The sequence below is a fragment of the Rhipicephalus microplus genome, chromosome 1, assembly GCF_043290135.1.
Source record: "Rhipicephalus microplus isolate Deutch F79 chromosome 1, USDA_Rmic, whole genome shotgun sequence".
NCBI classification, from domain to species: domain Eukaryota; kingdom Metazoa; phylum Arthropoda; class Arachnida; order Ixodida; family Ixodidae; genus Rhipicephalus; species Rhipicephalus microplus.
In genome coordinates this window covers 150,998,881-151,026,010 of record NC_134700.1, presented here as the reverse complement: position 1 = coordinate 151,026,010, position 27,130 = coordinate 150,998,881, and the positions used below count along the sequence as shown (strand labels likewise).

The window sequence follows — 27,130 nt, the reverse complement described above, 5'->3', positions numbered from 1 at the left end:
CTGCTCTAGAATTTCCAGATCCAGCATGTCGTCAGGAGTGTGAACGGAATCTACTCCGTCATGTTGGTGTTTCCCACTGTTGATTCCGGCAAGCATGAAGCCATCAGCATCAGAATAACGTCCGTCCTTACTCGGTCGCAAAAACAAAGACAGAGTGGCAATCTTCAAGGCGCTCCGAAATTCCAATCCCCCTGAGACAGGATTTTTTGCTCTCAAGGTTGAAAACAGGTTTTCAAAAGCGTCAGTGCTGAAGCGGCTCAACAAGAGATAGACAAACTCCAAGTCATTCAAAACAGCTCCTACACATGCAACATATAGTTGTAGTCGCCATCACTATGCCCGTTTGAATAGGCTTCCAACATTTTTTCGCATCAGTTCTGATTTCAATTTTTTCAAAAAGGTCAATCATGCCTTTTAAAAACGTGATGGTCTCCTTGTACCGTTGTTCATCGAAGTGGCTGATGGCAAGCTTTGTCGTTCTTGAGGACATTAATTTAAACCATTTAAACACCGTCTCAACAAACCACGCTGTGGTTAAGGCATCTGTGTTATTAATTTCGTCGTCCTTTGCTTCTACAAGCATGCGGAGTGCAGCCGCTGTGTCGTTGTTAAACAAACTGAAAGCAAATCCCTTTTTCATCTTTTCAAAATGTCCTGGTTGCACGATGCTTCCTTCAATGGGGGTGCCAGTTTATGGTCTGCCTTGGCATCAACCTCTACAACCCGCTTAATTGGCTGAACTGACACGGTGCGGCCGGGAAGTTTTAGCTTTTTGGCAAGGTCTTCTGTCAGCGTAATCACTTGTCCTTGAGTCAGATGATTACGCAAATTTTTAAGCAAGTGTGGCACATCTGGCATAAAAAAAAAGCTTTCTGCTAGGATCACACGGGTGAGCACATGAAACTTTCGGCTTGCTGTGCTTTCCAACTACAATTCCGAACAACTTCCAAAGAGACTGGTTGCCTCCCACCATGTCCGTCACAACAACATGCAAACGGATTCCAACTTTTTCGCGCTCTGTGATAACGTCCACAATGATCTGCTTCATTGTTTTTGCGTGAAAGGAATTGCCTGTGAGGTGGTATGCTACAACCTGTTTCGACCGGGTGCTGACCCCACCAAGCATGAACACAACTGCATGTGTTGCAAGGCATCCATCAGGCAATGTACCGTCGGCTAGAGGTACCGTTGGTGCTCCAAATACTGTTCCAGAGGACGCGTCATATGCCAGGCCAGGTGTCAGCTGTATCTCATCTATCATCAAGGTTGCATGCCGTTCCTTTGAATCAATTTGCCCAACCTACAAAAAAGCAGGTGTTAACCAAAAACAGCTTCAAACTAGTGCAAATTAAATGTGCCAACAAATAAGAAGATTTGGGGATTGCGAGAAATAAAGCATACCTTTAAAGCAAATGCTGGCATCAAGTCATGAAGCAAACCAGGCTTGAACTTGTAACTTTGGAGATGGTGCTGCAACGTGTAGTCTGCTGGAGGAGGCTGTCCTGTTTCCCTCAAAAGTTTATAGCCCCATTTTCCACAGGCTAATCTAAGTTTCAGTCCTTTTCTTAGAGTTTTTTCTGTCCATGGTGTGCCTCTCGTTGCCTTTTTTTTAAGCCTCCGCATCTTATCTGCGTTCAAAAACTCCTTCGTGCCAGACTCTAGATTCTTCATTTCAAGAGCTGCCTGGTTTTTTTTACGGTTAGCAATTACCGCTGCTGCTCCTTAGCTTGTAGCTGCAGCTCCAGTTCTTTTATTCGCATCCTTAGTGCTTCTTCCACTGAAGGCTCAAGTGGTGCTTCTAAATGCTGGCTTGCCTCCATTCTGTTTGTGTCATCCGATGCGGCAGCTGTAAACATGGTTTGTGTAAGTACAGAGTGTAAGTAGAGACTCTAGAGGTGACAACAGTTGTCATCGTAGTGGTATCAACTCACAAAATGAGCCACCCACAGGTTGAGGGGTCATCCTTGTGGACGTTCCTGCCTGGTCTCAGAAGGCAGCTGTAAGCATGAAATGTAAATACAGAAGCTAGAGGCGTGAACACTTGCCATCACAGTGCAGTTAACTCACAAAATGGGCTGCCCACTGGTTCAGGGTCGTGGTCTATTGACGTTGCTGTGTTGTCCGAGGAGGCAGCTGTAAGCATGAATTGCGTAAGTACACAGTCTAAAGGCGCGAACATTTGTCATCACAGCGCAGTCAACTCACAAAATAAACTGCCCACTGTTTCAGCGTCCAGGACCCTCTCACTGACGTTTCTGGCTCATCCAAGGATACAGCTGTAAGCAAGAGTTGAGCAAGTACAGTGTAGGGGTGGGGATGTTTGCTGCCACAGTAACACAGAATTGGATGCCGAATTAATCAGGTTCACAGGTCATAAAGATAAATGCAGCAACTATGCTATCTGCCAGCGATCCAAACACACTGTATTGTCATATAAACCCCAAAACATAATCGCATTCGCAACACAAGAGAGGAATAGAAACTACAAAGGGGCCTCACCAGGAACCGTTTCATTTCCCCTTCTGCGGGGTGGCTTGCGCTCTCTCGGAAGAGGCCGATGCGCAAATATAGAAGGAACCGCATTTGGCTTGAGTTTTTTGATGCCAGTTTGTGCCAGAATTGCTGGCTCATACTGATCCATCGTGAAGTGTTTCTGAAAAATACCGACATCCTCTATCGCATTTTTGCAGTTTGGCTGATGTGATATTGCCGAAGCAAAATATTTTGCTTCTTACGTTAAAAAGGCAAACAGCCACAAAAGCCAGATGATTTTCTTGCATTTAGTAGGTGCCTTTCTCTTTGTTAATCGAAAGTGTACAACTTCGCAAATATGTTCGAAATTTGAACGAAAGTATCTATGCATTTCACAAATAAACAACTATACAACATTATATTTACCATACACTCTCTTATATTAGCTGTACACGCATGCACAAAATTCGGTCATGGAAGTGCGCAAAAGTGAGATAAATATGAAAGAATACAAACTGAGAACACAATAAACCACAATAAAACAATAAACGACGAAATTTTGCCTACAAGTAATCTAAGTTCGAGTGAAAAAAAAGGAAAAACGATCAAAGACGTGGTTGATCTCTGGAGAAGCATAATTGCTTCCGCTGCAAATGGTTCCATTTAGAAAGCAAATCGCGAACGCGAAACATTCAACAGTAATTATGTTGTGGCCGTACTCGAATATTCGAGCAAGCTAAAAACGATCGAGCTGTCATCGTGGTTGAAATCGTGCGAGAAAGCGTCGACGGAAACTTCAAGCTGCTTCTGTTTAAGATGAACCTGAACCAAGGATGAGCTTTATCTGAAAGTCTTCTGGAGGCATGTCTACGCGAAGAAGTTCTGCAGTGAGTGCTTACCTCGCAAAGCCTCCCTCGGTGACAATCGAAGTTTTTTCTGCCGATGCGATGCAGCCATACCGCTCTCCGCTCCTCATTATTTTTCCCTCGTGGAACCACAAAAAGCTTGTCGCCTTTTGCAATGCTGCTGAAGCAGCCAACGGCACAGCAGGTCGGCATTGCGCTGCATCCGAGGCCGCCTTGATAAAGGCAACACACGTGGGAGCGAGATGCAGTGCGCTCACTCATGGCGTCGCTGCCCGGCGGAGCAGAACCTGACGAGGGGTCAACAAGGTTCATTGGTCACGTGTCGCGCCTGGTCCAATAGGGTAGCAGAAACGCGCGCCGGAGTGAGGAGAGACGTAGAGGGCGGGGAGGAAATTCTCCTCTGATTTTTGTACAACGGTTTGCGCTACCTTTGAAAAATACAGGGGCCTTACGTGAACTGAGACTGGCGCGCCGCCGTGCGGCCGTCAGAGAAGACAAACGTTGAGAGCCCGAGCTGAACAAAACATTCCCCCAACGTTCGCTAGCACGTAATTTATCTGAATCATGAACTGCTGCATAGTCGATTGTACAAACAGGTACACGCCGTGACCTGCAGCAACGAAGTTCCAGTGTTTCTCGACCTGTTCCTGTTTTATTGGGCAGCGAAATAAAAGGATCACAGCTGTGGGACGTGAAATGTGTTTAGTTCCCATTTACTCTGCCGTCTCGCATTCTGCCGTTGCGAGCTCGAATTGGCCTAAGACAAAATCTGCAGGTGCGATGATCTTGCGTGATGTTCTTGCTGCCATAGAGCTGACGAGAAAAAAAACGCATGCAAGAAATTTTATTTCAGATCAAGGCTGATGGGATGTTTCATTGGACCTTAATAATTACTACGTCGAAGTGTACTGTTCGCAGTTTTGAGGAATGCAATGCGATGTCAATTAGTACTTTCCTGAGTTGATGGGTCCATCAGTGAAGGGGCGAACTGAGTTACGTAGCATTTTAGCGGAAACACAAGTAGCCACCCAGCAGCGTATGCGCCCTCGATAGGATCAAGCTAGTGCGTCTGTCGGTTGGTTGGTCCTTATTAAACTGGTGCAATGCACCATGGGGGTTTGTCCATGAAATGGGTGGTGCCTTGTTATATAAATCTTTTTGTTAAAAAATCTCAAAATCTTTAGCAATATATCATTTTCTAAATAACTAATTAGCTTAATTCCCAAAAAAGCGTAGTGTCGTAGCAGAATAAGTTTACCTTACATCACCTTACAATTCAATTCGTTTCGTCTCGCGTAGCAAATCGCGTATGGCATCCAAACGCTCCTGTGTCAGAAACCAAGAGCTGTAGCTCCAAAGGAAGTAACCGCCGGAAGAAAAGAATTGAATCCCATCTTTAGTATTTAGTTCATTCAAAAGCCCTTTTATTGTACTGTTAAACAATCTGAATGTTAGGAAGAAATGATGCAGGGCGTAGAGTAGAGCAGAACTATACGTGATAAGAAACGATGCTTTGCGAATGCTGTAGCAACGAATGTGCATGTCGGTGTTTGTTTCGGAAAGCAACATAAGCAACGCAAGAGGTTATAGTGAATGCGAGACACATGACGGTGGCCGAAGTGACCGTGCCGTCATTGTCAACACTCTATACAAGGTGAAGCGAAAGACGGAACGGGGCATGCGCCATCCTCTCTGGACTAAATCTTCTCGCATTCTCTTTCTCACTTACGCCTCAAGCTTCAAGCGTGAGCTGCGCGAGCGGCAAAGTAAACACTATGATTATGATGAGCGACGATGATGCCGCGACAATTTGAAGCAAAGCACTTCGCGAGACTCGGTGGCTAAAAATCACCGTGGCACGACGCCGCAACAAACGAGCAGGCCAGTTTCCATGGCGAGTGGCCGTGGAGCCATCGATATTTCTAAACGCTCCGAGTATTTTGCAAGTACGCGTGTAATGGGCAAGCACCGATGATAATTTAAGTTCAAAATAATGACAGCTTGCCGCAATATTTATGCAGCAAGCTTCATGCATTGCGCACACCTGACACACGTGTTTAGCCGTCATTCCTGGCGACGGGCAGCAAAGCGCTCGCTAACGCAAAAAAACGTGGCTGCTCTCGTGAAGGTTTTCTCATTTATTCATGGTGGCATCGCGGAAGATTCTCCCCTTGAGATATCTCTAAATTCTGGAAATCTCCTCTAAGCACGCACTAATCCACTGGCCATGGGCGTTTGTGCCACCATTGCTATCAAAGAAATTAGTCGCTGCTGTCTGCTACGACTCTCAACGTTGCGCGTCAACCACACCACAAGTGGCGCTGCGCGCGCCTTTGATAGCGCCCTCTATAGGTCCTGCATGGAGTGTATACATGTACAGTAGACAGCAACATCGACAAAGGAACGGAACATGAGTTCGCTGCTACATTAGTTTTAGTAAAACAGGAATATCAAGAATATTTTTTTCTTATCCCTAAGAGGACTCAATGTTGGAAGTCCTTGCGTCGACGCGTTGAAGACTGACACCTCCCGTGCTTTATTTCATGCTTGTCAACCATCCTCTATAGCATTGCATACTTGTTCGGCCGCAGTATATCCCGCCCTGACATAATCGTGTTACATCGCGCGCCCTTTTCGCCTTACACCACAGCCATCAGTAGTTTGAGTCTCGCGAAGACCACCTTTCGATGCGAAGCAGCTTAGAAACGAGGCCTCTCCTCTAGGAGGAGGAATAAATGAGAAAGGACAGGGAGGTTAGCCAGTTCTCAGCCTATCCTCTAGTCGCGCCGAATATATCTGCTGCTGACGATGAAGATGAAGAACAAGTGCGCTCCAGGCCCCGCATTCTTTTTCTGCTATTCCGGCAGAGCAAAGTAACCACTATACGCCGTACCAATAATGATGATGGAGATAATTACGACGATAATCATGGATAACGACTGGCCTGTGCAGTTGATGACGTCTCTATATGATCCCCGATACATTCCGTATGACTGGAAATGACCAAAAACCCCCATGAGGACGTGCCCAGACCTCATCTTTGCCAACTTGCGGCTAGATGCGATACCACAAAGCAGTAATAATTAAGGCGAAACGAAATTCACAACCAAATGCAACATACCAGTTATGGCCGACAAACATTGTGTATAACTGGTACACCACTATAGGCACTCATTCGCATTCTTGAGGGGCCAATGTCAATGGTGATTGGTTGTAACACCAAACGATCCCACAGCTTCGCCCACACATCATTATTAATTTCGTGAATATGCCGTGATTTTTAGAGCGCATCTCTTAGTCACCCGTTCCTGCCTTGAGCGGCGTCACTGTTATCGTCGCCGTCGGTGGCGTAACTGATAGACATAAAAAACCTAAGCAATTGAAATGAAAAAATAAATTTAGAAAAAATACCAGGATAGAAAGGGTTTTAAAATCGTGCGATCTATGTGGCAGTCTACTATTCTACCAACAAGCTGTGATGGTGCTTTAAACTTTTTCTCAAATAAAAACGCCATGCGCGGAACGTGCTGAAAGTCACAAAAAAAGCAGGAAGAGTGACCTTTCAAAGCCCTTTCGAAAGACTCAGTTTTGGGTAACTGCTACAAGCCCACTTGCTGGACATCCACTACACCATTAATGATCCTAATTTATGGGTAGTATAAGCCGACATTCACTATGCTATCCTTCGTCATTCTTCGGAAAAGCGTGGCATCCGCTAAACACTTGCATGAAATGTTGTGCCAATTGTTCATACAATGGCTGACGACGATGAGGAGTTATGCCTGGGTATGCGCCACACTTAATGGGGGATCAAGAGCAAGCTTTTGTGATGGTTTGGAGCATTGGTCGACCCACTAGTTACGCTATTCGCATTGAGTGATGCGTGGTTGTTTTTTTTTCGTGTTCTCAAACGCTTTATTACTCATATTGACCCGATTCTTTTCCCAACATCAAACCTGCCTAAGGTAACTTTGCGTACAAGTCCCAAGCACCGGCATGGCCCTTTGGTAGAACTCTGGGATGACACGCAGTGGACCCAAGTTCGAGCCCCGCTGTGTCCTTGTTTTTCATTAACTTGTCTTTCTTTTTCTTATTTCATGCGGCAGTGGTTATGGAAACCAGTGGCGGACAACTACGGTGCCGAGTGACCCATGTTGTGATCTCGTAACAGTTTTCGCTGCAAGAGACCTTACACAGGCGGTATGCCGGGCAAGGAATCACATCGACACGTGTAATAGAACGTTGTAGAAGCACAAAATAACCAGTCATCACACACTGCTAATTGCACAATCACTGCATGGTTCAATGCTTCCCACGCACTGCAAAGTGCTGAGCCATACACATGCATCGTCATCAGCCACATGCAGCATCACAGTGCACTTAATGCCTTAGAGATGAGTAGCGGGTACCTTGCTTATCCGCAAAAAGACGAATAATGGCGCAGTAGGTACTGTACTATTTCACAAATATTATGATTTATAGCATAGTCAATACTTTAGGGAAAGCTATAACCTGAAACATAATTGGCCTTACCCCAGTTGGAAGCTGCGCTCGGAATTCACCTTAGCATCATAATCACCGGTGAACCTTTGCTTAAAAACTCTATAATAAAAACAACCAGTGCCGCTCTTCAGAAACTTTTCATCACATAGCGCCTCGGTTTCACACTTTCCCTTAGACAAAATGAGCGCGTAGTTTGCGCAGCCGCGCGATATCTTTGTAGATCTTTGAGTCATCGTCGGGACTCTACGTTCAATATGATGTTTCTGTAGGCCGTATATATACATTTAGCTTTAACAATGGTGTCTATGCTTATGTGGTACTAGATTCGTGAAACTAGTTGTGGGCTCCGCTATATCTTTAACACCGTTTAACATGCGCGATGGACGCATCTGTGAATGCATCTAATAAACCTGTTCGTAAAGTTGGCGTTTGAAAGAAAGCGAATAGGCAAAGTGTAATGAAGACTATCCATCGCTTCAAAACTGTTCGTAGTTAAAAAATTCACTTTGATGTCTCCGCTGCTATACTGCATGATTTACCAACTCATCCAAGGGTCGATGTCTCCCAGCCGGGAAAGGATGCACTCTCTTCGGGCAAATGGGTTGCAGCTTATGCCGTCGAGGACACCCAAAAGCTTCGACAAAGTCGTTGACTGCGTTAAGAAATCTGGTGACGTCAGACGTTGCGAGCTTCGGGGCTTGCGCGGAGTCCTGGCAGTAGAAGTAGATGACCGCCAGGTGGTAAAAAATCTGGCTGAGAGAAGTGCTCCACTGGCCCCAGATGATGCTCTTCTTGTGCCAGTCGGAAGCACCGATTGCGCGAACGCACGACACGAGTGCGCGCAGCGGCCATTTGAGGCTTCGCTGGAAGGTGTTCTCCTGGTTAACGTAGATGTGCTTGCAACGGAGTTCACTCATGGCTTTTTTCCCCGCGTCTGTCAAGTTTGCTTGAAAGAGGGCGGACCACATGTTGTCCGCCACTAGCAAGCCGATTAGCGCCATAGGCTGCAGAGGCATGAATGGCTTCAGTTTGGCCACTTTGTACAGACCGAGCGGAATGGTAATGTAGCCTGGCGTCAGCGTGGGACACAACAGCGTGATGCTGTTGGCTGTACTGCCAGGAATTCCAGATGGCGTGCGGTACAGCGAGGAAGTGAGTCGGTACTCGCGCACAAGGAGGATATTCTTGAAGTGGTTGTCGCTGAGCCTGGGTATCTCAGTGTCAAGCGGGTAGATGTGGTATGGGAGCAGTGGCCTGATTTTTTGCAGCTCCCGTTTGGCACGGGATACGTCCTCGGGAAGGAGCATCTCTGTGAGCTCCTTCTGTATCGTTTCCTCCAGGGAGTCGAAAATACTGAAGACGACTTGGTTGTGCTCTGTTTTCGCGGAGAACGAGAGAAGAACGTTGAGTACCCAGAGAGGAAGCAGCTGCGATGTGGTCATTTCGCAGTATTCATGAGAAGGTCGCGCTGGCACGTTTGATGACTTGTCGCGTATAAGCTCGACTGTCGCCCGAGCCAAAACGAAGGCCAGCGCAATGGGTTGAGTATTCTTGTCTGTGAGGACTGTGAAACGATGTCGAAGGACGTCCATAGACGAGTGAATGACCATGTCACCAAGTTTACTGCCACTGAACCCTTCCACTACGTCTACCCAACGCATTGACGACACGCCAGGGATAAGCCGGTTCAAAATGGTGCGCCGGGATTCAACGAATTCACTTGTGTTGCTCGCCACGCTGCAGAGGTTCACAGACAAGTTGACAAAGTCGGGGAATGTGACGTTTGCTCCCATTACTGATGCCAGTTCCTGAACGACGTCACTATATGTAGCTTTAGTTTTCTCGGCAAAAGAAGACATTAAACAAGAACGCTGTGTATCGGCGACCAAGAAGAGGGTGGAAGGCTGGTCGAGACCTTCAAGTTGGCCAGCATCACCCGAATTGATGGCATTATGAGGCACTGCGCTGCCCGACTGGTCGAGGTATATTGAAGGGTCAATATGAAGGTCGTAAGCAAGGTTCAGCTTCAGCATGAGCACGAACATACGGAGCGGTGTAACTTTGGCTGACTCCACATAGACGATCTCTAAAACGGCTCGAACAGCACTGTTGACAGCGTCTCGGGAATTCCATTGAACTATAAGACAAACCTTGTGATAGTTTAACAAGGCACGACCCGCGTGATTCTGCGACAGGCCTTGTATCATTCTGTTCGCCAGAGGATGCTGGAACGCTATGTCTTCCTTAGCAGAGTGGTGGTAATGGTAGCAGGCGTACTTGTAGAAGTCTGCACATGGATTGAGGCTCATGTTGGCCGTCGTCCAGATCATCTGCAACAGGGGTTTGATGTTTTCCTTGTGACCAGGTTCTTTGTGGGCGGGGCGCCTGCAGAAGGAGCTGTAATAGCAAAGGACGAGGTATGCCCCGAGGCCGGTGGCTGCTGCGGCGAACGCTGCGCTGCAGAAAAGCGTGGTCCCACAATTGCCACTGGTCTGCCTGATCGGCGAGGCAAGGGACCGGGCGGTCCACTTCTCCAATGATCGCCGCCGGCTGATACGAATGCTCGACGAACGACGACTCCGCAATAATGAAGACCGACGTCCGAGTGAAGAATAGCGCTCACTTCTTGAGCTTAAGAGCAGTTTCTCCATGTAGACAGTGCAGCAAAGCGACGAACAATGGACGTCGTTTCTTCCTCAGCCTTTTTCTTCTTCTTGTGAAGAGCCCGAACAAACAAAATGGTATGGTAATATTGTCAGTACATTTAAAATATTATTAATTTATTTATGAACTTTATCTAATTCATTTATTTATATAAAAACTTTATTATTCCGTTACCTATACAACATTGTCTTAAAGAGACACCGAAGTTAGTACAAGTATTTTTGCCTCCTTATCGATTATCTGTTTCCTATATTTCCCCCCTGTTTTTGTTCTCTCTCTTTCTTTTATTTTAGTGTTTAGAATTCCTATTGATTTTTTCGCAAATTCTACTGCCACATGTTTTGTGGCAGATGCCCCATGGTGAGTTGTACCATTCCTCTGCAAATCATCATTATCATCATCATGGCACCACCGCGAGATAATGAACGAACTTCAGAGTTACTACCACAACTACGGGCTGTCCAGAGAGCCGAGCACACAATGCGACGGTGAGGCTAGGCCTCCGCGTTCCTTCATGGGAGCGGCCCACGACGTTGCTCTATAAGAGTGGCGTTTTTCAGGACTCAATAATGTTCTTTGTCTGTCTGTCTATCTATATTGTTCACTTATGTCACCGCCAGAACTATCGGCTGAGGAAGAAGAAAAGTAGTGCAGCAGTGCAGCAGTGATGAAACATAGAACGAAGTAACTGCTAACTGTCTCTTTCTGTAGAGTAGCGGCCCATGTTTCTTGTAAGGCAGTGTGAGACGTGCATTACGCTATTTTCACGTGTTCTGTCGACCGTCTTCTCCTGCCCCCGTTGACGCGTTCTGTAAGCCACATGGGGCCGCACTAATTTCAGTGTTATGACACTTTTTTGCCATAATACGATGTCATGTAATGACGCCCACGTTGTACGTCATCTTATGGTGCCACAATTTTTAATGATCTGTGATTTCATCATTGTATCGCATGATAATGTCAAAATTATCCGTTCCTTCTTCGTACGTTTCGGAGAATGTCACATGGTGTTTTCCACCACGTTTCTTGCCAGCGCCATTTGGCTGAAGGTCACCGCGCAACGATCCACTTGATGGTTTCCGCACAAATTAGCGGCTAAAACAGAACACATCATAATTTTTAGTGTTTCTTTCAGTAGGCTTAGATCGAGATCACCGCGTCTGAAACAAACTTCCTGCTGCTACTCAATGGTCATACTGTGCCTTTCTAGCCTATGCCCATAACCTTGAATCTTGTCCCTCACTTTTTTTTCGTAAACGAGCCCCTTAGCACCAGCTAGGCCATCGTGGAAACGTTCTTTTTGAAAGTGGTGTATAGTGTAGTTTCAAGCCACTTTTCCACCCTTCCTTTCCATAACTCTGCTTCGTATATATAGGGCCATGAATTGCTTTTCTTCCACCTTTTTTGCCTTTGCATAGTCTTCTCCTTTTGTTTTCCTTCTTTTGTTTTTTTACTGTTTTCTCGCAGGCATACAGAGAGGTATAAGTGGCGGTAGGTTGGAAGTGCCACATTGTAGGACCAGCAGGCTTCTACGAGTCCTTATATCCTTAAGATACAAGGAAAAGTCTTTTTTCGTTAGTTTGACAAGGCTTAGGAACACGAAAAGCGGTCAAGAAAGTCGTCATTTTGAAGTTTTGTAGTGGGACTGCAGTTCAACAGCTCACACGCGTGTTCTGCTCCCCACCATTATATAGCTTCGTCGAGAAGGAGCTGTTCTGCGAGACGCGCGTACAATTCTCAGGCTAGGGCAGCCGCACCTCGATAGATCCAAAACGCGAAGAACACCAATGTACTCAGATTTAGGTGGGCACTACAGAACTCAAGATATAAAAAACTAAGTCGCTCTTTCCCGCTAGGACGTGTCTAACAATCATATGGCGTTTTTTGAGCATGTGAGAACCAGGATTAGTCATCGTTAGCTCCCAGTCGGCCTGCGCAGAGGCGTTATTTAGTAACTTGAAGTAGTAAATGTGAACACATGAATGGTGACCAATGACTATAGAACGTAGAACGTGCGAAGGTGTACCATAAAGTGAGTTACAATGTATCTTAGTATGTTGATGAAGGTTGCCAAGCAGTAAAATGTGTGGGGCGTCTGGGCTTCTTTGCGGACGTGAGCTCCACCATGACGCTGGCTTCGGTCGCAGGATATTGAATGTTTATCTTTAAAAAATGACGGCAGATCCATGAGGTGAATGATGATGAGATTGGGCGAAGCTCCTGGAAGTAATACCGTGAAATTTTCTTCCGTTAATTCGCCCGATAAAAAAAACACCTGGCGTCTTTTGTTAGGCAGCTGGCATCTTCTTTTTGTTTTGCTTTAGAAAAATCTGGTGTCTTTTCGTTTTGCTTTTAGCAAACATCTGGCGTCTTTCATTGGTTTATCGCATCAATCAACAGCGTTTTGAACAAAAAATTTTCATTGTTTAATCACACACAGGAGAAATCTCACCAGGAACTACCTTGGAGGTAAACAATGGCTGCTACTGGGAATGAGAGGCAGCAGAAGTCGGCTTTTGACATATCTACTTCTACTAACGTTTCCAGCTGGAACATGCCAATGGCTGCTAATGGTGAATGAGAGACAGGAGCATTCGGCTTTTAAATAATGCGCATGCCACGAACTTTTTATTGTTCAACAAAGCACAGGAGAAATCTCCCACCAGCACCACCCTGCAAGTCAAAAATGTAACACTTGTTACACACTACGACTACAACTAGGAGGGAAGAACGGGTGCCGCTTTAAAAAACTTCGCCCCTAAAAAATTAGTTGCGTTTTTTGTAAGGGGTGAAGCTTCTTAGGCCATAGCCTTGTCGGCGTCTGCGTGCATCACGTGGACGTAAGACAGAGATGTGAGCCACAAGAAGAGTTTAACAATATACTAATATAAATCGTGATTGTGACACAACACTATAAAGCCTTTACAAGCACAAACTTTTTACACTAGTCGGTGACTTCAATGTAGACATAATGGACCTTAGGACCTCTGCTCGTCATCATTCAGTTCGTGGGGATGCGTGGACCTTTTTTTTTCTTATTACAAACACGGAGAAATGCACGGATGTCGGAAGAACATAGTTAACAGTACGCAAGCGTATATCCAACGCTTCGCATAAAAACATGTCAGTTGAGCAACGAGTGGGCGTTTTAAAGGCTCACTCATAACAAAGCCCAATGACGTATTTATTCAACATGAGCGGCAGAATCATCAACCAAGTGTACAGCTGCGTAGGCTCGCGTGTTGCCCTACGGAAGCGTAGTGGGCCTGCCCTTCGCTGGTTCGCAAAATGAATAATAACATGGTGCAGTGGGCATTGTCTTGCAGTAGGCATTGAATGATACATTAAGATGGCCAATGTTACGCGTGCAGGCGTCTGCTTTCTTACAGCATGATTGCGGCATGCACCTCGAACCAAAGCAGGAGAGCAATTCAAAAGGCAAGGCACACGAGGGGTCCGATAACGCCATCCTTAAATCACACCAACGCATTTGTAAAGTTGTTTGGTTACATGACTGACTTACGTGTCCCAGATGATATGCTTATGGAAGTATATACACCCAATGTTTTATGCAATCTAGAACTTCCAAAGCTGACTGGCCAAGAGTGATCTCGTGTGTCATTCCACGTCCAGAGGGTTGGGCGAGAAAAGCACTTCTGTTGTTGTCGCGTTAATTAATATGTAAAGAATTAGAATCACTTCTGCTTAACTGTCTGAAGCAGTTATTAAAATCTGACCAGAGAGTTTCAAGCTCTGTATTAGCAAACAAAAGTTACGTCTTGTGCATATATGACGTACTTTGGTTGGCTACTAACTTCAACAATACAGTTTACGAATAAATTCAACATGATCATATGTTGCTTTCAACACGTAAAACGCCGCATAGTTATATTACATACCGAGCAGTTGCAACGTATGGGATGGATTTATTTATTCATACCGAAGTTTTCTGCTTTTGATTTACGTAAGTGTTGCGCAAGTTGAAACATCCCATCAACGACTGAGAGTCCCACGTAACACAGGGCTGTGGTTACTGAACTTTTGCCAAACAATTGTTTCTCTGCAACCTCACACAGTTTTTGTCACACAGTGTTTTATCCTATATTACATCACGTGTTCACAACTTCACGTCGCATCAGGATAAACTGACGCCTTGGCAGCCTTCGCGCAAGTCGCCCAAACAACCTTTTGGCACGCCTTTGTGTGGGTCGCTGTCAAGGTCACGCGTGCACGGCGGCATGATGGACGACAGTAATGACGTCACTCAACACCTCCCCCAATCTCCAACCCCGTTCCTTGTTTACTTTCTCCGTCCTGTTACCCCAACTTGGGACACGTTGTGCGCTTCCGCGTCCGTGACGGCGCCTTAAGTTTACCCTTCGTTGCAAAGCGTTCGACGATCGGCACCCTCTCACCGCGCTGAGAGCGTTTGAACACGCTGTGGCTTATTTTTAGTCAGACCGAGAAGCAGTAAATCTAAAGAATATACTAAAGAATATATAAACACCCACCTCACTCTCCTTTCCCTCTTGCCCTATACGTACCATAGATGCGCTATATATAGGCGCAAGTTGCGGGGGTTGGGGAGCACACCCAGAAGCCCGGTTGAAAGTGTAGTCGCATTGTGAGCGACAGATGGCGCTTACCGAAGCCGCATAATCCTACGGCGGATGACTGGAAGGCGGCCTTCCCTGCGGCGTCGTCGGTTATACCTGTGTTTCATCATCCATCACCTTCATCAGGCGGCGGGCGAAGGCTTGCATTCTAGTCTCCCCTTTCGTCGTAGTTCGGTGACAACGGCAGCGAGCTTTTTCTCTGCATAAAGCCAACGCGGATGACGTACGTTAATTGTGCGGAAGCGTCTCTTCCCGCGAAAAAACAACTTTTCACAAGCGCTTCTCGAGCCGATGCGCCGGGAGGATGACAGTTCTTCGTCGAAAGAGGAAAATTGTGCATTTTGTGACGTGTCACTGGTTGTGACTTGGACTTATACCACGAAGGTATGTTCCATGCACGTATAAGCGTATGCATACACTTTGCGTGTTCATCGCGAAATGGCATATCCTCGCTGTAATCCATTCTGCTGCTCGCAAATTTTTAAATGGCGTGAGTTGCTGCTGTCATAGTGACGAGTAGTCACTAGTGATTGTAGAAACGTTTCGTGCGCATGCGACGTGGCAGACATAAATTTTTAATGTAAACTTATCATGAGCCCAAGCGTTAATCATTAAAATACGAGCTAATATATTCATGGTTAAGGTGATTTATTCACGAGACCAACAATTTATCGTTAGGTTAACTAATCACGAGCCCAAGTATGAACTGTCAAGACAAAGTTACCATAGCTAAGAAAATCTTGTCAAGAGCCGATTGAGCGTTACGCCAGCTACGCCACCTAATTTGTTCACGTTTCATTGTGAATAGGTCTTGCGGAGCCCGATGAAAGATTTTCAGGGGTGGCGTCAAAGCGTTCTTCGCACGCTGTTTAGTTAGCGTGACACTTCGCACAGCACTCCTTGCGTTGTAGCGCTGTTGTCATTCTTCCTGGAATAATTATTTTGCGGCTGCACTGGTTACAGGAGCCGGTGAAAAACTAACTGCCAAATTTAGGCAGACTCGCACAGTTTTAGAGAGCTATAGGAGTTCGTGAAGTGCCCCAGTACGGCCAGCACCATTTGGGCATGCAAACTGTGAATTGCGCTTATGCTGTATAGACAACGCTCGTGTTGCCTGTAACTACTAATTAAATACCAATTAACGCGGTTGTATAAGACAGTTTTGGAATAGAGACGTCAGTCGTTTTGGGGCGCAAAAAAATAGCGTCGAGGCCACTGCGCATGTGCGAGACACAAACAGGGTTTGGGTTTTGCGTTGGAGACGCTACTTGTAAAATTTAGCGGCAGCACAAAAGCCTGTCTGAAAAGCTTTGCGTGAAACAAACGCGACTGCACCCACAGAAGGGACAGCTCTAAGTCAACAATAGAGTGACCTGTAATAGGGGGAGTGTCCAAAGCACCGCAGACACTATTCAAAAACTCTTAGTTCGGGCATCTGCCAAAGCGAGAACACACTAAGAACTTTGGGGCCCTAAACTTTTTAAGCTCCTATTGGAAAATACCCTGTTGAAGAACCAACAATGTTGCGCACTCAACTAAGTTTTAGTAATGATTCATTTCCGCTTTGAAATTGTTTCTGCGTACCTGCAGAGCAGGGCGGAAAAAAACAGCCCAGCAAAATTAGACACTCGAGCGTTCGTGTCAAGAGATGGAATGCGCGCAGCAGAAAGAGAGCAGTCGCTTCATGTTGTAGAGGAAGAGGAAGTGACGCAAGGTTTCGTCGTGATATGTATACATGGTAAATCTAATCAACGGGCACTTTTGTCATGAAGTAACTTGTATTGTTCACTTGACGTGAGGTAGCAGTGGCCAAGCAACTATGAATGAATCGAACATTCGTATTTGACCCTACTGAAGCTGGCAACCGTCCAAGTAGGGATTACATGAATGAACCACATGATTAACCGAGTTGCCAAGTGTCACTTTGCGGGAGCTAGATGGTTAAGTTAAGCAGTGATTTATTTAATAACTTGCTTCATCATAGCCCACACTGATAGCTGGAGAAGAAGAGAAAGTATTTGTTGCACCACGTACACCACAAACTTCGGTGCTCGATCTCGGTATAATTAGCATTGTTATTATGACCCATAAATCCACACACACAAACACGCACGTACATGCGCACACACGCGCGCACACACACGCACGCACACACGCACGCACACACACGCACACAAACACACACGCACACACACACACTAGACGAGAGGGATTCAAAAATAAGAAAGTTGGTAGAGAAAAAGAGAGCACTAGCAAGTCTGCGCAAGCATCAGGAACGCAGCTGACTGGAAGCAAAATATCACTCGTGCGGCAAATCGGGCCGATGTCAGCTGCGTCCAGTAAATTATTTTTCTCAGGAAGAGACAGCTGTCAAGATTTCTGCGGCATGATGCACCGCGTTTCTATCTGCTCTTTGAAAATGAGGACAATCACGCAGGGGCGCACGATTTCTTTTTTTTTCAATTAAGCTAAATACTCCACATTAAAGCCTCTGGGCATTGCGAATGCTTCTCCGAATACTTCAAGTGTGTGTAATGTACTCCCTTCCAGTTATATTAGTTTTCTAGGGAAATAGTATTACAGCCTGTAGGCCAAACCTCCGCCGCATCATTCATTACGTTTTGACGCTATACTTGCGGTAGAGGTGTGTGATGCTAGGACACATCGCTGACATACGGGACCACACCTCTATAGCATGCGTTTCGATCATGTCCTATCTCGTTTTCCGCCATGCTCTGCATGGCGCCTGCATATTCAGCATTCCTGCATACCACTGTGGTAGGTATAAGCACCAAAGTTTCTGCACTTCTAACTTGAGGAAGCAAGTTGGAGGCTTGTTCAAGGTGAATGCAAGTTAAAATGCAAAAAAAAAACCACCCGTACTACACTGATACTAAATTTTGTCCTTCGGGATTTTCTCTAACTGAAATTATCCCGAAACCACCCATTATTTATCCTCGTAACTCCATCAATTTGCAATGCAGATATGGACCACCCACGCTACTCAGCTTTTATCGAGAGTAGACACTGCAAGCGAACTTCGTCAAATCACGCACACGGATACGCCATCTCACTGATACGACACTCTAAACTCCAACTGTTGCTCATACAGCCTCGACCCGAACATAGTCTTGGGGAACTTCTTTGCCTTCCTTATCAGTAGTTGATGAAATTCCCTTCTGCGAATGATAAAACTTCCTGTTGCCTGAAAATTCCGTAATGGAAGCTTCTAAATAATATGAGAAATTGATTTCTTTGAGACGATTGGCAAGTACACTGTGTAAGACACTATCATACGCTTTTGTGATCTCCAGTATATAATTGACCATTTGCGGGAAAACCACTGCGCATGAGCAGTAATCGCACAGGTAGCGTTCCTGTACAGGCGTTTTGGTTTTGGTTGGAAAACATCAGCCTGGCGTTCCATCAATATGACCCGTAGTAACGGCGAACACTGCCGTTTTCACGCAAGCACCGTACCTCACAGACGGTGCACAAGCCGTCCTCACTGAACCTATAGTTAATCGACAGACATTTCAAGGTTCAACTTCAAGTGTATAACATAATGTTCTTCTTAAAAGAGCAGGCGTAATGAGCCTGGCGAACCGTCGAGGTAGCGGAGTGCAGGTATCACCTCACTTGGTTATTTCTCAGGCTGAAACGCGAGAAATTCTTGTTTTACACCGTGTATACAAACGTCAACAGAATGTTTTTCTCCTTTACCTTCTTGTTTCAGTAACGGGCATGCGTTCTTGGTCCTAAACCAACAAAACAAGCGCATTTAAACCGCTAAACACTGCATTGAGCGTGTTAGTTGACGAAGATGTTTTCCAACCAAAAGCGAAGCTTTCCTGTTTACACGACAGGGGGCGCTCACTTTTCCGCAAATGGTCAATTAAAGCTGTGTACGGTCCTCGTTGCCGCGCCATATGTATCTGACTGTCGCGGTCGATATGCGTTTGCCATAAGGAACATCCCTGCTTGAATTCAATCTGACATGATCGTGTGCTCACGCCAAAGAGAGCTCGTCTTCTTATTAATAATTGAAAACTTTGTTGAAGAAGGAAGCTCTTCTTCCTGTTGTCCTTCAAGCGCCGTGATGATGATATAAGGTGCGGAGCATTTTAAGGGTGATATCGCGAATAAAGAAATGAAAATAACGAGAAATACGGTGGTGGAGAACGTGAGAAAACAGAAAAAAGTAGCAATAAACAAAAATGGGGAGGAAAAAAGCACAGGAAAACTTCAAAAGATATTGAGAAAGAAAAAAGAGACGCAGTTTCGCCAAAAGGGTGAATCAATGAATGCGATAGCAACATATTCGCATGTTTTACGAAACAGGGCTAACATTTTTAGGGGCGAAAATTGCCCCCACCTCCCCGAGGGGAATCGTGCGGGAATGCGAATGCATTTTAAGCGCCGAGAGTACACAGTGTAGTAATTTTAATAGCGTAAGTTGATGTCGAGAGGAAGATTTGTAACCGTAACCATTTATTTACAGATTCATCAGCCAGCGCACGGTCGAGAGTGCATGAGGCGCATGCTTCATTCCGTTTATATATATATACGAGCGAGCGTGCAGGAGAGTGGGGCGCAGGAAGGAGAAAGTGTCAACGGCGAGCCTAAGAAGGAGCGGCGAAGCACTGTACATGTCATTGTACTTGACTACCATAATGTCCGCGTCTTATCAACCCAAACGCTACACGAACGATGGCAGCACAAACGCTACAAACGCGTTTCGAACGCATGCAACGTATGCAAGATGCCACAAGTGCGATTCGCCACTCGCAAGCACGAATACTAGGCAAATCCGTACACTACCTATCATTCCTAGGGTCACTGAACAATCGCAGTGTCATAGTCACCTCTAGTTAATTTAGGAAACTCTTATGCTTGAAACATATCTGCAAAGCACTGGTCACAAGCAGTAGATGCTCTATCTCCCGGGAATGGTTTACAAAGATGATAAAGTCCCACGACCATATCTCCCAAGTTCTAATTCTTCAGTACGCCCATGACAGGGCTTGGAGACTTGACCTCTGAGTACCGACGGGGGATTAGCCAGGCAGGAGTGAACACACTGTACAGGACATTTAAATAAAGTTATTTCTATCAATGCAATCCTACAGGCATAATTATGCGGGATCGAGAGAAACTGGCATGTCGAATGGGACAAGTGATGGGGCAATGATTCAACCTAAGAAAGAAAACAAAAGAAAAAAGTTGAGAGGGAGGGGGCATGCGAATGCCATGTTCACTCACCTGGCATGTCTATAGGACGCATATATGCGTACTTTATTACACTATACCGTACAGCATGCTGAAGATCACGGCGTTTATTGGCCTACGCGGCACGTTCGCTCACCTCTTTTCATTCGCCCTTAAAAGGAGAACAGCTTACGTTGTTGCGGGTGAGGGTGACATGAAGGCCTAAAGATGCCATTATTCGGTCACCTACTTAATTCGGTCGCCTACTTAAGCAGCAAACCAACGTTCAATGACCAACTGAAGAAAGCTCCAACAGCTCCATTGTACATACAGCAAGAAACAATGTCTAAACAACGTTTTTGGCCGGAAAACAATGTCGCGGGCCGGAAATCTTATGCTCGGACAGCAAGCAGGTTGTCACGTCATGGCTCGCTAGTGTGGCAGTGATACCAGACTCTCTTGCTATGGTAATGTTTATAAAGATGCTCTTTATAAATTGAGAAGCGCTGAAATTTCGCCCGCTTGTTTGTTAACACCCGGGACTAAACAACGTGACACAGATTATGAGCGAAAACTGGGTGTCATGACCTCTTTAGGATAACGTCTCCTTGGGTGAGTTGGCATCGGTTATAGTTATAACTGCTTTAGACGCGCAAAACACACACACACACACACACACACGCACGCACACACACACTCACATACATACATACATACATACATACATACATACATACATACATACATACATACATACATACATATATACATGCATGCATGCATCCATGCATACATACATACATATATATATATATATATATATATATATATATATATATATATATATATATATATATATATATATATATATATATATATCGCACGTGTTCTGGTAGCGAAGAAGCTAAAAAGGATCAAGTGACTACGTGCCATTTGATGGTGATGATGATGCTAGTTTGTGGTTCGTGACAGGCAAGTTAAGGCCCGCTGTTCGGATGTTCGGAAAACGGGGACAGAATATACAGATGTAACCGTAGATATGTTTTTTTTTTTCGCTCGAGCTTGATAAGAAAGAAAAACAGCGAAACCTAGTTGAAATGTTTTTCGTAGTAATAGATAAGGACGTAACAAACCTATCGGTGTTAGTCATCAGTTTTCTTTTATCTTCACTATTTTCTCCAATTCAGAACACTTTTTATCCTTTCAATGTGGTCATCGTGGAACGTTCGCCTATAGTATGTTGTTACACACGTCGGCGCGTGCTCCTTATCACCTACGTCGGCGTTTTGTTACATATACTTCTCATCCTGCCAAGCAAGGTCGCCTTATCATCGCCCCTCCAAGTCCTACAAGCAGTCAACGAAGAGTCGCGGCAACAAGAACGCGCCAGTTCGGCAGGCAGAAGGCTTCGAGAGTGACGCATACGGCATACGTCACCCGGCCTCGGCTTGCGTCGATTTACGAAATGGCAAATTGAACGCGCCAGCATATGGCGCAGTGACTCCGCGTAAGCAGTACGGTCGCGTTACCGGCCTTCTCAAAAACATTCTCAGCATGCTGAAGTGGAAGAACCGCAGCTGTCGCGACTCCGTGTTTGAGCAGACTTTCGCATGAGGCAATCGAGTTGCGCAAGCACTCCGTGTCGATTTCAGGTTTCCTCGGCACAGAAGTCGTCAATCTCTTTTGTGGTCTTCGATTGGCGGTGCCTGAAGCAGCACGTTTCGCACGACATTCGCCGGGGTTCCATCCCACTGTGACAGCATCCACTGTTTTAAGGTGATCTTGAAAATTTTCTCTTCCTTCAATTCCATCGCATTTTGGGTGGATAGCAGGCTTTTTCGGAACCGCAAATTCACTCTGCACTTCCCGCTTCCTTTGCTTGGCATGCATTGAAAGCACGTGTCGGCATCGCTTAAGCGACAATTTATCTCGGAAAGCTGTTATTTCGTACGATTAATTAGTGACTAGCTGGTGAATTGGTTTTATATATATCTAAATATATATATATATATATATATATATATATATATATATATATATATATATATATGACAGTGATGCACTTTGTAGCTTTCAGAAGATACAAAACTAGAGTTAGCCTCGGTTAAATCATTACAATATTTGTGAGGGCTTAGTTAGAGTATATTCAAAATTTAACTCTATATCTGAGCATTGCGTACTTCATGCACTGAATTTATTCGTGGCAGAAAAGTTTTTGTGTGCTGTTTATAAGATTGAACTCTCGTTTATTTCATTACACATTTGCTGGTTTATACTTTCCCACTTTCGCAATATATTTTAAACCTTCAAGTAGGTCTTACAGGTTCATCGGTAGTTTTCACTTTGGTCTATACTTTTTTAAATGTAACTCACACCGTGAGCGTCGCTGCACTGACTGCGAGGAAAATCATACTATCTTCTTGTGCACATTAATTGGATCCCCCGTGAACAACTGATTCATCGCTTGTTCGCTGACGACGTCCACGTAGTAGGCGCAACGGTAACCATAGTGAGGCGGCTTCGAAATGTAACGTTGCCGTTAACTGGCAATAGTTACAACATCGGTGCATAACACACAAGAAGCAATGCGATACGAAATCGACGCAAAAATGCGCCGATATTAGGCTGACGAAAGAAATCACTCGAATGTAGAACAAAAAGAGACGAAAGATGTAGGAGAGCAGCAGAAAAAGGGGTAAGCGTGATCTAGCTGATATGTCATGTTCGTGGAATCGTGATTACGCGCAGAGTGGGTATCGAGTTGAAGTGATAATTCACTCGCAGAGGACAAGGTCGCTCACCTCGGCAATGGGTATCTCTCGCCCAGCAACTGATGTATGTAGTCGACGTCCGCGTTTCGGATTCCTGTCTCAACAAACTGGATAGCTAAGATTTCAGTCAGTCAGTAACGAGCTTCTCAGACAACACTTTATCGATCCACTCGCGTCGAATTTAGAACATACTTGCTCTATTTCTGGATTTCTATGCTTACACGAGCTTCTCGGGCCCTTTGATAAATGTAGCGAAAGCCAGCAACAGCGGCATGCAGCTGTGTCGTCGTCGAACTCAACGGATGTCAAGATTCCGCAGCGCGCACAGTGAAAGCGGCTGTTTTCCAATCACTTGGACATTTGCGCTTGTGTCTTTTGAAGAAAATTGTTCCAAATTGAATAAAGTGAAAATATAATGACCAAGAGTATCAAATAGGAATACAGAAACGACTATACAGAAGCCTAAACGGCATGCAAACTTTCGGTTACTAGAGAGTTGAGAAAAACACTTTTCGTAGCACCAAAAGCCGAGAAATGGTCAAGGAAGGAAAATTTAAGACGAAAGGCAGGTGCGTTCACCTGTTTAGCTCAACTGGTATGCAACCCTGCGTACGAGGAAGTGATGGGGGGGAGATCGCAACGAAGTTAAATCGATGCTTTTTTAAGGTACCTGCTCTCAACATTAGGCGTTCCATCCCCGGGGTGCAACGATATTGAAAGGCTATTTCTTCTACGTTGCAGGAAAACAAATCAAACTGAGCAATGAGGAATAAAGTGGACTGCCGATGGGACGTGGCCGCGCTGACGTCTATGGCCGGATTCTTCGCCATCGCCACAAACCGCAACATGGGCTGGTTCTACGTCGTCTTCATGGAAGAGTTCGGCATTGACCGCCGTGGCGCCGCCTGGCCAGGCTCTGTCCTCGGTGTTACCTTACGCTGCTCCGGTCAGTAATATCTCCAATAGGCTGGCTCATTCTTACGAGCACACGTTTTTCATTTTTTTTTCTGGCGCCTAATAATAATCGTTGAAATGAGCGGCGTTTTCTTTTTCTCACGTCATGTCCAGATCCGTGTTGCACGTGAACGTTTTACAGCGAGATCACACAGACGCAGGTCCCTAGCCAGGAGAACTCATAGAGACAGATTGGCGCCCGTCTGTTTCTGTCGTCCCCTCTTTCTCACGTTCCTCGTATAACGCCAGTCACGAAATGTTCAGCAAACGTAGCGAGGAGTTTTCTCGCGGGGCAGGGGGGCCTCGCCCCTATCTCTCTCCTTGGCTACGGGCCTGCACAGACGTCACGGTATGCGCAACGACATCGGGACACTTAAATTACACCAGCTACATCATGCATGTAAGGAAATTAAAATAGATAAATTCTCAAAGTGTAAATGGGACATTTTATTACTTGCTACATTGTAGAACACCTCTGCAAGTAAGGCCCGCAATTCAGCGCTGTTACAAAATTTGTAATTAGGCCATTTGATGCATATTGCGGTCCTTAAAAATGTGTCTTTTTTGAATGAGCAGCACATAAACATCTGCGTCTCGGTTAGTTTGCCTATACTGCGATTTCTAGGGGTGGAGCATACTACGTCGCAACAAAGCCTTCTACCGTTTCTCAATACTTCGTGCAATTTTGTAAGCAGTGGTGTAGCGCGATAGAATTCAAACTTCAAACCTGCCACCGATCACGAGAAACCCCGTAATTTGCAAGTACAAAAACTACATGAATAATATTATGCTTTTAAGAAAACTTCTGAGCTTGAAGTCCAGTGGCGGTAACACTAACTTGTGGTGCCCCACACATCGACAAACACTTGCAGTTCAATGAAAAAGTTTGGCACCCTGCTTTGGGCAGCCTGATTGCGTTAAGCGTCGCCTTCCGAATGGCTAGCTTCTCTTCCTCAGTGGATGCGGTAACTGTTTCGCAGCGAAACAAATGTCTGTGAGCGTAACATTGCCTGTTTGAAACTACATCCTAGGGCACCTACTCCAAGTACAGTTTCAAAGGACCCACTACACCAGGATTCTATTTTTTATTTTTTTGCGAATCAGCGAAGGGGTCATTTTTAGGCCAGCACGTGAACCTATGCAGCTTCTCACTTTGTTGATGCTTTTGCAGCTGATGATGGTCAAATACGTTTGTGCACTCTGTACTGAGTGGGCCTTTAAAACACCCGCCAGTTGCACATTTCAAATGTTCTGGCACCTGGCGTGATTTTACTGCGCACACATTATTACGCCTGTTACCGAGGCTTCACACAGTATACTTTTTTCCCGCAGCCCTTTCAAGCAATAGCGTGGCTCTGTGGTAGAACACTCACTTTCCAAGCAAAACACCTTGGTTAAGTTCTCACTCAAACTAAAGTTCTTACATTTATTTTATTTGCATCTTTCCCCATTTCTCACTCACAACCTATGACGCAGATACCACAATAGAAACAACAAAATTTCTGTGAAACAAGCTTTTTAACGCTGTCACGTTGAAAATGCAAGTGTTGACAAAGAAACATCATCTGTGTGTGTACGCAGGTCTCGTCGTTTCGGTGCTGCAGAAGCACGTTCCGCTGTACTGGATGGGTCTGGTAGGAAGCGTGCTACTGTGGAGCAGCCTTATCGTGTGCGCGTTTGTACCGAACGTCGAATGGATGACGGTGATGATGGGATTCGCTCACGGTAAGACGCAGCGAAGCAATTCATGGACTTACGCCTCTCCGTACACGAGTTATGTTTTTGGACATTGTCTGCAATTGTGGCAGAACTTTACGAAACAAAAGTGGCTTCAGCATTCCTGGCTTCAGTTCCGTTGTCGTGATGGTGAAGTGCACAGAACTCAAGCCGGAAATGATTGAAGTGTTGCTGGCCGAAGCCAAGCAAGAAAAGTAGCACCCAAAGCGCAATGGTGTCGGCAATTACAATTGTTCGTCGTTGACGGAAAAAAAAGCCAAATCAGCGTGGAATGCGTAGTGCTGCGAAAGCTACAAGAGCAGCATTTTTTTAGCATTTTTCAGCGCTCCTTGAGCAACTTCTGCAAGCACACTTGCAGGGTACTCACTAGCCATAAATCATCATAGTTTGTGTGCAGTATGGAGGCATCCATTGTGCTGCTCTTTGTCATTCTTCAGAGTAGCGTGGTACTCGCCAAGAGCTTGTAAGGCATTATATGAAGTAGTAAATTGGGCTAAATTGAACGTGCTCATCACGATTATCGCACAAAAAGCACAAAATAACACACACAAGAAGTGCAATAAAAACCCAAAAAAGTGATTGTGTCATACACTTCCTTGTGCTTTTTGTGCTTTTTTGTGGGCTGATCATGATGATTATTATATGAACTTGGTCGATGCAGTGGCTCACGATAATGAATAATGAGACTTTTGTAATGGGTTGGAGCATTCTATGACCCACTCGCTAGGCAAATCTTATTGCGCGACGTCTTGTTGTTCCTTTGCTATTCTAAAGCACTTTATTACGCATATTAACGCGATTTTCTTGCCCGACATAAAGCCTGCTTAGGGTCAGTTTGGAACAGAGTGTCAAGAACCAGCGTAAACCAGTTGTAAAATACTGGGCTGGCACGCAGGGGGGCGGGGGCGGAGATCACATTTCAATCTGTCCTCGGCATTTTTAGGTATTGAGTGTTTTTTTTTTTCATTTAGCACAATAGTGGTGTGCAGATACCGGCGGTGACAGACAACTATACGGTGCCAAAACTATACGGTGATTTGATCTCATTACACTTTTCGCTGTAAAAAGTGATCGGCACGTGAGGCGTACAGTCGTGCATGATATGAAGGTTATCACGCGAGCGTCGACCTGCCAAACGTACCAGGGCCTTAGACACCATGTTTCGCAGTGGTGGAAATCAAGATTTCACCTTCTTATGTTCCTCATTGACTCTCCTATGCTACAACAGTCAACCCTAAGACGAATCCCACACCTTTTCCCTTCAGTTTGAGTCACCAATCTTTGCGATCAAGTGTATTCTTCATGGGTTCCCATCTCTGCAGGCGATTACGAAATTGCT

General features: G+C 45.3%; 2 protein-coding genes across 5 annotated transcripts in view; one reads left to right on the top strand and one right to left on the bottom strand.

Annotated features, from left to right (window-relative positions):
* Positions 1-27,130, top strand: part of LOC119177820 (uncharacterized) — a 54,654-nt gene that overhangs the window by 18,992 nt on the left and 8,532 nt on the right. For 2 of the 4 annotated variants that reach the window (XM_075887478.1, XM_075887477.1), the window contains exons 2-3: positions 23,842-24,046; positions 25,636-25,779. In XM_075887478.1, the coding sequence (XP_075743593.1) occupies positions 23,863-24,046; positions 25,636-25,779 (328 nt within the window). In that variant the 5' untranslated portion in view covers positions 23,842-23,862. Of the gene's footprint in view, positions 1-15,369; positions 15,506-21,967; positions 22,106-23,841; positions 24,047-25,635; positions 25,780-27,130 lie in introns of those variants that run through there. The other 2 variants (XM_075887476.1, XM_075887475.1) reach the window with 2 other exon arrangements.
* LOC142768860 (uncharacterized) lies at positions 1,869-3,663 on the bottom strand. The gene is made up of 5 exons (XM_075871275.1): positions 3,372-3,663; positions 2,500-2,653; positions 2,206-2,276; positions 2,068-2,133; positions 1,869-1,997 (listed from the first exon to the last, which is right to left on the bottom strand). The coding sequence occupies exons 1-4, from the start codon at positions 3,648-3,650 to the stop codon at positions 2,101-2,103; spliced, it is 537 nt and encodes a 178-aa protein (XP_075727390.1). The 5' UTR covers positions 3,651-3,663; the 3' UTR covers positions 1,869-1,997; positions 2,068-2,100.

Excerpts from the sequence above, each read along its gene's own strand:
- LOC142768860 (XM_075871275.1), bottom strand. The coding sequence starts at position 3,650 with ATGAACCTTGTTGACCCCTCGTCAGGTTCTGCTCCGCCGGGCAGCGAC. Across the intron at positions 2,654-3,371 it reads ACCGAGGGAGGCTTTGCGAG|AAACACTTCACGATGGATCA; the intron begins GTAAGCACTCAC and ends GGTATTTTTCAG. Across the intron at positions 2,277-2,499 it reads GGGAAATGAAACGGTTCCTG|CTGTATCCTTGGATGAGCCA; the intron begins GTGAGGCCCCTT and ends TCTTGCTTACAG.